This window comes from Corylus avellana, chromosome ca10 (genome assembly GCF_901000735.1).
Source record: "Corylus avellana chromosome ca10, CavTom2PMs-1.0".
NCBI classification, from domain to species: domain Eukaryota; kingdom Viridiplantae; phylum Streptophyta; class Magnoliopsida; order Fagales; family Betulaceae; genus Corylus; species Corylus avellana.
The window spans coordinates 19,923,148-19,933,083 of NC_081550.1; the positions used below are offsets into that span (position 1 = coordinate 19,923,148).

The window sequence follows — 9,936 nt, forward strand, 5'->3', positions numbered from 1 at the left end:
GTGAGTAGATCCATGTTTTTTTGTGCAACAACCAACCGACTCGAAGGGATAATGAATTGATGTGATATAAAAATAAAACATTATTTGAATTTTTTTGAGAAAAAAAAGTAAAATAAAAGAAATCTTTACCATACATTTGTGTTATTGGGAATTTGGGCTCATTGTGAAACAAGTTACAAAAAGAATCTAAGCCGAAGAATATATACCATCATTTTATTTTCTTTTTATTTGGTGGCTTTCCATTGATAGTGAATGCTAAGACATGGATTTGATGGAGGAACAAACCCAATTGAGGTCAATTAGGTATTTAGTATTTAGGAGTTAATGCAGAGTTAAAGTTAACATCAACTCTTATTACTGATCCTGACACTACTAAAATTGTAATAGACATGTCTTCTGGACTTTAATGGGCAATGTAATTTGCCGACAAAGACTATTCACAAAAAGTAATTATACCGTTTTAGAAACAAAACTCAAAAGATTTTATTGAAAGAAAAAATATAGCTATTTGAAAGGGTCAAGAGATTATCTCAACTATCTTTCTTTATCTCCCGATTAACATGGATAAACCATGATCTATCGATCATCAGATGAACCTGAAATGTGAAACGACATAAAACAGTTACCTAAAATCTTATAAAAATAGTATAACGCATCAGGTAAAGGGGTTCATCCATCTTAAAAAAACTATTCATCATGGCTATATACTCACTCCACATAAAAATGCTAACTTAAGAATCGGAGCTTCTCTAGTCTTCAGACCGGCGGATCCTTTGACCTTTTTATTATTTTGCAAGCTGCGCGTACTAAAAAATGATATAACAAAAGGTATACAATGGATCCAAATCTCTAGTAATTTCATGAAAAAATCTTTACAAAGGTTATGGTTTGAGATCAGTTAAGATAAATAGGTATTGTAAAAACTGTTTAATATTTATTATCTAAATTACTAAGGATTAAAAAGACAAAATTGTTGGATACCTCTATCATTCATGGTGGTTGTTATTTGTTAATGGTGGTGGGTTGCAAGGAAGTTGGAGGAAGGAAAGTTGAATTGGGTGACAATAATATAGGAGGCAAGAATTGAATTCATTCACTCACTCTCTTTTCCCACTCACTGTCGTCAGGATCGACTTACGTCAAGTAAAAAAAAATAACTGGGTATCTCCAATTAACAAAATGGACGATCCAGATTTAATAAAACCTTATCCTTTTCACACGAGAAAAACACATAAAGAAAATTAAACCAGGTGATGTAGGAAGTGTTTGGATCGCGAGAATCGGAAATAAAATGAGAGAGAAAGGGGCAAAACTCTCTTTAATAATTCTTTTAAAATGCTTTTTATATTTTTCGGTATTTTGTGAGACCAAAAATATTTTCAGTTTAACCGAAAAAGCTTATTTAATTTTCATAAAATAGTTTCAATTTTTAAAAATTATAAACTATTTTTTGAATTTAAGCTTTTCATTCTTAAATCAACAAATCTAATAAAGACATCACTGAAACCCCGGTGAGACTTTACCGGTAATAAATTTTTTTAGAATAATAGAACTTTGTCTTTCTCTTCCTCTTATCTTGTAATATTCCTTTTGCTTCACTATTTCCGTTGATCTTTAAAGACAACTCATTTGACACCCAACCCTTTAAGCCCCCCAAATAGGGGTGTCAAGGTGGTTACAATTAGTGGTTATTAAATTTTATTAACCGCTAGCGGTTAACGGTTGGCTACTAACCGTCGGTTAGTGATTGGCTACTAACCGCCGGTTAGCGGTTAGTAAAATAGGTAACCACCCGCTTTTTGGTATCTCTGTAGCATTTTTTACCCTAATTTATTTTTTGTATTTTTAGTGTCTTCTTGGGCCAAATTGCTATGAAAATATTATATATTGAAAAATAAACAATATTTGACCCCAAATTTACATTTACTTGTACTTTTTAAAAAAAAAAATCATAAAATATTAAATCATAACCAGTTAAATTTTTTTTTTTAAAAAAAAAAACACAACATATAAAATAAATATAAAAAAAGTTTAACACAGCATATATAAACAAAATTAAAAAAAAAAAAAAGAGTTCAAATAAAACATTAAATGATACAAATAAAACATTAAAACTTCATCAATCCTTGTACATAACATACTCTCATTTGGTCATCTAGCAAATCTTGTGAACATCAAAACAAGAAAAGTTATAAACTTAAACATAATAATGTTAAGGCACAAGCATGTACACATATCAAAAAATTGTTCAATTTATTTTTTCAAAAAATGGTTAAAAAATGGTCAAAACAGTGTTCAAAAAATACATTAATATGTCAGCTTGGCGAATTTTTCACAATCAATTGCTTTCATTGTGGAAAAATTAAATTAATAAATGCTAGAAGATATAAACTATAAAGTTTCAAAAATATTTTATTCAATTACAAACTTATGTCTTAATAATTTTGTATTTTTAGTTTAGCAACTCAATCAATAATTTCGTTATATGTGGTTATAAGGGTTACCTTAAATGGTGGTTTTTTTTTTTCTTTTTTCTTTTTTTTTTCTTTTTTAAAAAAATGGTTAAATTTCTTTCTTCGAAAAATGGTGAAAACATTGTTAAAAAAATATGCATTAATACTTCAATTGTGCTTATAAGTAACACATTGTTGGATCTAATGTCAATTACTTAATTTGATATTATATAATCATACAATTTAATGATCAATTCATCATGTGATATAATCATATAAATTATAATGATAATATATAAATTACTAAAATTATAATGATAATACATTAATACTTTAATTGGGCGTATAAGTAACACATTGTTTAATCTAATGTCAATTACTTAATTTGATATTATATCAATCACATTATAATTGTATATTAATAATAGTATAATATGATTAACTTAAATAAAGTATTTGAATTGTCATTGAACATTATCATTGTGATTTAATTATTAATGATCAATTGATTATATTAGATATATAAATATTATTATAACTATAATTATAAAAATATATTATATAAAAACACGGTTAGCGGTTACGGCTAGTAAACCCAATAACTATTAACTGCTAAGTGGTTATAGCGGTTAGTGGTTAGGGCAGTTATTTACCCACCTTGACATCCCTACCCCAAAGAAACATTTTAGTAGCATTTTTTTAAAAAATAAATAAATAAAATAATAGAAACTTTTGTCTTTCTCTTCCTCTTACTGCTAATTTTCATTATTTCACTCAACACCAGTCGAACAATATTGTTTGTCACTAATAAAAAAACATGTTAAATTAACATTTTTTTTGTGAGTAATTAAAGCCACAAATAGATTTAAATAACATTTCCAGCACAACGAAAACTATGTCTTTTTGTCGGTTTGATTAATATAAGCCTGGAATCCCATTCAAAAAAAATTATCTCCTTTTTTTTTTCTTCCTCTTCTTTGCATTAATCTTTAAAAGAAATTTCATTGCAGCACTAGTGAACTAATAACAAAAATGTTTATATAACATTTTTAAGGAAGGATCATATACCCTTGAAATTGGCTTAACCATCAAAAATCATCGACAACATGACCTAGAGGGTTGATGCTCACCCTTATACATAGTCAAAATCACTTATGAATCAAATTTGTTCAAATAGATTTATAAACAATAAATATTGACATATTTTTAAATTTTACTCCAATTTTTTTTTTTTTTTTTTGTTGAGATGTTCGCACAAGAGGGGAAGAAGAATTCGAATTAGTGACTTTCATTTTATGAGACGTGATTCTCAGTCAGTTGAGTTATCCCTTGAGGACAAATTTTCTTCTGATTACTGCAACCAAATGATTTATTTATTTAAATTTGAATGATGAAAGTAGTGCGCACAAAATGAAGCATATTTTTTATAATAAAAATACATATAATCAATTTTTAACTTAATAACTCGAGTGTCCTTAAATTGTTGCAAAAGTTCAATAATATAAAGAAAAAAGGAGTGGGATACGTGTCCCAATCCCAACCGTCTAATGCCTCCAATTCCAAAGCCGTTTCTAGAGAAATTGATGAAACTCCCACATCCAAAGCAACGGTTCACGATTAAAACCTGGACAAGCAGGCAGAGCATCCTCCACTTCCCGAAATTATATTGGCGGGAACGAAATTCCACCCAAATCCCGCCAATACAACCCCACTAATTCAAAGACTTTTCCAACACAACCCTCCGCTATAAAAAAACTGCCCCGCCCATCCGCCACCGCACTTTAACTCTCACTTTCCCACCTTTTTTTCCCTCTCAAAAACCCTAACCCTAAAAAAAAAAAAAAAAAAGAGAAAAAAATCCGAAAAGAGAAAATGCTTGAACTCCGGCTGGTCCAAGGGTCGCTGCTGAAGAAGGTTCTGGAGGCGATCAAGGACCTGGTGAACGATGCGAACTTCGACTGCTCGGCCACGGGGTTCTCGCTCCAGGCCATGGACTCCAGCCACGTGGCGTTGGTGGCTCTGCTCCTCAGATCCGAGGGCTTCGAGCACTACCGCTGCGACCGCAACCTTTCCATGGGCATGAATCTCGGCAACATGTCCAAGATGCTCAAGTGCGCCGGCAACGACGACATCATCACCCTCAAGGCCGACGATGGCAGCGACACCGTCACCTTCATGTTCGAGAGCCCCAGTACGTATTTTGCTTTTGGTTCTTTGAATTCTTGATTTTGGAATGTTAGGGTCTTACTGCTAATTAGGGATTTCATTAGAGAAATTAGGGTTTTTTTTTTTTTTTTTTTGTTCGCGGGATTGAGTTTTTTATTCTGCTAATTTAGGTTTATGGGTGATTCATTTTGAGACTTCAAGAAATTTTACTGTGTCTGGTTGCTGTGGAAATGTTAGAAAATGAAAGAGAAATGCATTTGGGAATTCTGTTTGTGTTACAGAATTCTTATGACCTTTTTTCTGCACCCGTCTCGTAATCACTGAAGTTCTTTGGAGATGTTTGGATGAATGTTAATTGCAATGGAAATTATTACATCAAAAATTCTTATTGTTAATTAACGTTAGATTGTGGTTTCTACTTTATCCTGTTTGTTGAGTTTGAGGAAATTTATTTGACTTGTGTTTGTTCCGATCTATTGTTGCGCTTCCAATTGGCTAATGGATTAAAGCACAAGACAAGATATCTGATTTTGAGATGAAACTGATGGACATCGATAGCGAGCACCTTGGAATTCCAGAGGCAGAGTACCATGCTATTGTTAGGATGCCTTCTTCTGAGTTTGCTAGGATTTGCAAAGATCTCAGCAGCATTGGTGACACTGGTACTGTGGTTTTCTTTGTCGGATTCATGGTTTCATATGTTGATTGTTCATCTCGTTTGTGGAGTTTTTGTAAATGTTTTGGGTCAATGTGTACTTGCAGTTGTCATCTCTGTGACCAAGGAAGGAGTGAAGTTCTCCACAAGGGGTGATATTGGAACCGCAAATATTGTTTGCAGGCAGAATAACACAGTAGACAAGGTATGTTCTTGTAGTCTAGTTATTAGTTTCTCCCATGTAATTGTTACAAAAAGTAAAAATTTTGCGCTTTGTAAGTGGCTTGATGTAATGCAATTTAAAAGTAACAGTTTTGAGGGTTTTTTTTATTTGTGCCAAAAAAAAAAAAAATGCAGCCAGAAGAAGCAACAATCATAGAGATGACTGAGCCAGTGTCATTGACATTTGCGCTGAGGTACATGAACTCCTTTACGAAGGCGACCCCATTGTCGAGCATTGTGACACTTAGCTTGTCTTCAGATCTGCCTGTCGTGGTTGAATACAAGATTGCAGAGATGGGTTATATTAGGTTCTACTTGGCTCCCAAGATAGAGGAGGATGAAGATGAGACAAAGCCTCAAGTTTAGGTGTTATGCTGGCTCTCAACCCAATTTCCTGTTCACACATTGTTCTCTGTTTTAAAATCCATGTGGAGAATGTTTCTTATGCATTCTTATTCTCAGTTTTTTTCTTCTTCGTGGACAACGGATTGGTAGTTTAGAAAAGTTCTATAAATCTTTCAAGTGATGAATTTGTTTTTTGTATCCTGATTCGGAATTAGGATGAACTTTGTCATATGAATGTTCACTCCTTCACCGACAAGGATTTCCTGTAATTCGGTTGGTTAAATTGCACACAATTGCCTTGGCAGTTTAGGGTGCAGCAGGTGGGTCCTATGCCATCCTTTGTATGATAGTATGAGGCTGTCTGAATTCTCATTTTAATAATTTTTTTTTCCTTTGCAAATACAACACAATTGTTAACAAAATAACAAAAAAATGCACTAAAACAAAAGGGGGAGCTAGGTTAGGGGGATTAATTTCACTAACGTGCATTACATCCAAACGGGGGGAAAAGAAAAAATGAGAATGAAGCTAGTTAGAAATGGTGCATTTAGTTGAGTTATGTGCAGGTTAATTGGCACTATGATAACTTTGCAAATAGACAAGCAATAGATCTCAAAGAGTTGAAGAGTTTCAACAATAAATGGTTCCAATCGCTTGTTCACACGATTTTGTGCTTTATAAAAGTTGATTTTAAAGTTTGAGAAACCATCTGCGAAATGAACCGATAAGAGTAGGAGAGACTCTTAACTACTTGGCTGATAAAGGTTTTTTATTTTAGCAAAAAGGTTGGAGGGAGGGTAATTGTAGCTATTTTATTTAGGCATGACCATAGTAACACAAACTTGTAGGGTGCCGTTCGAAAGGGGCTTAGACAGTAAGAACCATAGGTCTCCCTTATAACCGACCGAGTTATAGCTTAACACTTGTCCTACCAGGGCATCAATGAGACCCAAGGTGGTTGACACTAATATGCTAAGAGATTCTCACTGCAAGAGTCGAACTCAGGCCTTAGTGCATGCCCAACCTCGTGGGGATTCCCTCGAGACCATTTAATAATCTTTCATACTTGGCATTATTCTCTTGGCCCAAATCATATCCATGGCATGTGTTTTAACTTCTATCGGTGGGAAAAAAATATTTGGGATGTTAAGAATGAATTGTTGGTTTGAAATTTTAGTAACTTGAGGGTGAGTTATGAAGCGCTCAATTTCAAGATATTGTCGAAGAGTAGTGTTATAAACCATAATTTGATCTCTAGTATTTCTAGTATTACTCATTGTATCATTGATCATGTTTGATACAGGTCACCAAGCCATATCCATCCCAGCCTCAAATTGGCCACTGGCCCACCTATCATGTTAATTGATTAATTTACCAGCCTTGCTCAATTTAGTGAAAATTGAAACAATTGAACTCAAAACAATTCACCACCAATCAGGTTAGGTTTGACAATTCCGTAGGCTTCACAAGCGATCTCTTATGCAAAATCAACTACATTATTATTTTTTTTTCCAAGCAAATAAGGAAGGGGTACAATAAATCAAAAAACCAAAAAATGGTTGGGCTTCCCAATAACAAACCCAAAACAGAAATACAATGCAGAAAATACAAACAAATAGAAAATGGGCCAAAAAATGGCCCGGTCCTCTAGATCTTGGTCAAGATACCAAGAATGGAACCAACAAAGTGGTGTTTAAGCAAGCCTAAAGCTGACCAGCTTTGAAACAACAACACCCACCAATAAGAGGCTATTGAAGGAGAGGCACTAAAATCCCATTTGAATCCGTTGGAGAAGGGTAACGATCTCCGGTTGATGAAACAATCTCCACAGTATGATCAAACTAGAGTAGCTCAGGGAGATTAATATCCACACAAAAAAAACAACAAAACAGAACAAACAAAAATACAAGACAAAAAACAATTTAAAATACAAAAAAGTAAACAAATTGATTACATTCTTGAATGTTCTTCAGTCTCCTAATAAAAAGGAAGCAATCACTAGAAAAACAAAAAAAAGAGGCACGCCCATTGTGACAGATTATCAAGTTGTTTAGCTTGATAAGCCATTCAAACTCTTTTAACCACAAACGTGGCAAAGGATAAAGGGAAAGAAAAAAGAAAGAAAAAGATGTGAGGGCAGAACCAAAGGGCGCTGATCAGGATGATAGCCTCCAATCTTGACCAGCATAAACTGCTTGATCCCCAAGCTCTTCCTCAATTCGAAGCAACTGCAAGAGAGTAGGCTCTAAGTTTCATGTCTTATTTGCTTTTCATTTTAACCAAGAATACCGACCACATGGTCTAAATTTTGCTATAGAAGATCATTGACACAAAGATAGTAAGATTCCATCTGCTAAACCATCCGTAGGTCAACTATGATGGAACAAGATCCTCTCCATTTGAAGTGAATGGAGAAGAACTATTTCATGGTTCAGATTAGATTTCACAGCATCTAATAGTGCACATAGTTCTTATGTTGCCATGTCATTTAAGTTTTTTAAATGATGTGACACCATATTCACCGTTAGATGCTGTAAATTCTAATTTAAACTTTGAAATGGAGAGGATCCTATCCACATGGGACTCGGGGATTTGTCTAATTACAAAAGTTTACAGTTCCATTTAAAGTATTAGCCAGTTAAGTAATTGTACAGAACTTAGAATATCATTACTCATATGTCAAATTTGTCTGCCTCTCAGACTGACTCGCAGCCAATACAACAGAGCTGAATATCAGGGCATGCTGTATTAGAAACCTAAGGTAAGACCATGAGAAAGTAGAAGAACATATCCTTTGCATATTTTACACATTTGATAAAGAAAACTATGGCATCATTATATTTTCTAAATTCAGCCGTTAGGTATCTGAAAAACACAATATGGAATAAAAATCAATAAAGTCGGCGTATATGAGATAGAAAGTTTACCTGGTTATATTTTGCCAGCCGCTCTCCTCTGCAAGGAGCACCGGCTTTGATCTGACCAGTGGCAAGCCCAACAGATAAATCAGCAATGAAAGAATCTTCAGTTTCCCCACATCTATGAGATGTCACCACTCCCCAATTAGCGTCCTTTGCCAGCTTCACCACTTCAATGGCCTCTGTCACGGTCCCAATCTGGTTTACCTAAATTTTAACAATACCATCAGACTTTGAAAGCTTACATTGTGGACCATAGAAAATTTACTAATGCAGTCTTGTCTTAGCAGACCAAAATTCAAAAGTAAAAGATGGCTGCTGCACATAAAGTCTAGCCCCATTTCTCAAAAGCAGGGTGGCTCAATAGGTTCACCAATAAAATATGAGAACAATCACTTAAAAGTACCATATCCTCAAATTTTTATCCAAAGATGGCTAAATACCTTGAGAAGAAGAGCATTGCACGCCAACTCTTGTATTGCTCTTTGAATACGTTTTGGATTTGACATTAACAAGCCATCCCCTACTACCTGCAAAACCACCCGCTCATAAAAGTGATCTGGCCAAAATATCAAGGGAAAACATAGAAATGCATCCTATCGCATTTGCCTTTTATTTACAATCTCAACATTCATAAGGATAGCCAGGGAAACATTCACAAGTATCCAAATCTAATTATTTTCTTGTCCTTATTCTAATTAGGTGTTTCTCTTGTATATTTCCTGTATATTTGAGTTGCACCTTTGCGCTCTTTAATGAATTCCATTTACTTATAAAAAAATTTATTTTTCATGCAAATGATGTCACTCTTAAAAAAAAGTGGGAAAGAAATTCCAAATGATTCTAGCCAAAGCTCACTGGAAAGAAATACAGAACAAACCTGACAAATTCCAAGACTGGAAAAATGCTTGACATGTTCCCAGTCCTCCTTGTCAAATGGATCTTCAATTGATACAATCGGGTACTCTAAGAACCCAAAGTAAACAAAAACAATATGAAGTCATAGTTGAAGAAATAAGGCAGCAAAAACAATCACAAGCATGAGGAAATAGGCTGATACCACGGCATAGTTCTTTGTACATCTCAAGCATATCCTCTACTGACTTGAAATTTTGCCCCGACTTATTTGGAACTTTGATGTCCAGATCATACTTTGTGCCTAATTAGGGAGAAAAGA

General features: G+C 34.0%; 2 protein-coding genes across 2 annotated transcripts; one reads left to right on the forward strand and one right to left on the reverse strand.

Moving 5' to 3' along the window:
* Nucleotides 1-4,207: 4,207 nt before the first annotated feature.
* LOC132163747 (proliferating cell nuclear antigen) lies at nt 4,208-6,232 on the forward strand. Its single transcript, XM_059574118.1, has 4 exons — nt 4,208-4,644; nt 5,129-5,281; nt 5,382-5,479; nt 5,632-6,232. Exons 1-4 carry the CDS (start codon nt 4,326-4,328, stop codon nt 5,860-5,862), a joined length of 801 nt encoding a protein of 266 aa, XP_059430101.1. The 5' UTR covers nt 4,208-4,325; the 3' UTR covers nt 5,863-6,232.
* Nucleotides 6,233-7,769: 1,537 nt separating this feature from the next.
* On the reverse strand, nt 7,770-9,915 carry LOC132164296 (cytosolic enolase 3-like). Its single transcript, XM_059574783.1, has 5 exons — nt 9,820-9,915; nt 9,640-9,725; nt 9,203-9,289; nt 8,769-8,966; nt 7,770-8,069 (listed from the first exon to the last, which is right to left on the reverse strand). The coding sequence occupies exons 1-5, from the start codon at nt 9,848-9,850 to the stop codon at nt 7,998-8,000; spliced, it is 474 nt and encodes a 157-aa protein (XP_059430766.1). The 5' UTR covers nt 9,851-9,915; the 3' UTR covers nt 7,770-7,997.
* Between the last annotated feature and the right edge of the window lie 21 nt (nt 9,916-9,936).

Excerpts from the sequence above, each read along its gene's own strand:
- LOC132164296 (XM_059574783.1), bottom strand. The coding sequence starts at position 9,850 with ATGCTTGAGATGTACAAAGAACTATGCCGTG. Across the intron at positions 9,290-9,639 it reads CCAGTCTTGGAATTTGTCAG|GTAGTAGGGGATGGCTTGTT; the intron begins GTTTGTTCTGTA and ends GTGGTTTTGCAG. Across the intron at positions 8,070-8,768 it reads GGCTGGCAAAATATAACCAG|TTGCTTCGAATTGAGGAAGA; the intron begins GTAAACTTTCTA and ends ACTCTCTTGCAG.
- LOC132163747 (XM_059574118.1), top strand. The coding sequence starts at position 4,326 with ATGCTTGAACTCCGGCTGGTCCAAGGGTCGCTGCTGAAGAAGGTTCTG. Across the intron at positions 4,645-5,128 it reads CTTCATGTTCGAGAGCCCCA|CACAAGACAAGATATCTGAT; the intron begins GTACGTATTTTG and ends AATGGATTAAAG. Across the intron at positions 5,480-5,631 it reads AGAATAACACAGTAGACAAG|CCAGAAGAAGCAACAATCAT; the intron begins GTATGTTCTTGT and ends AAAAAAATGCAG.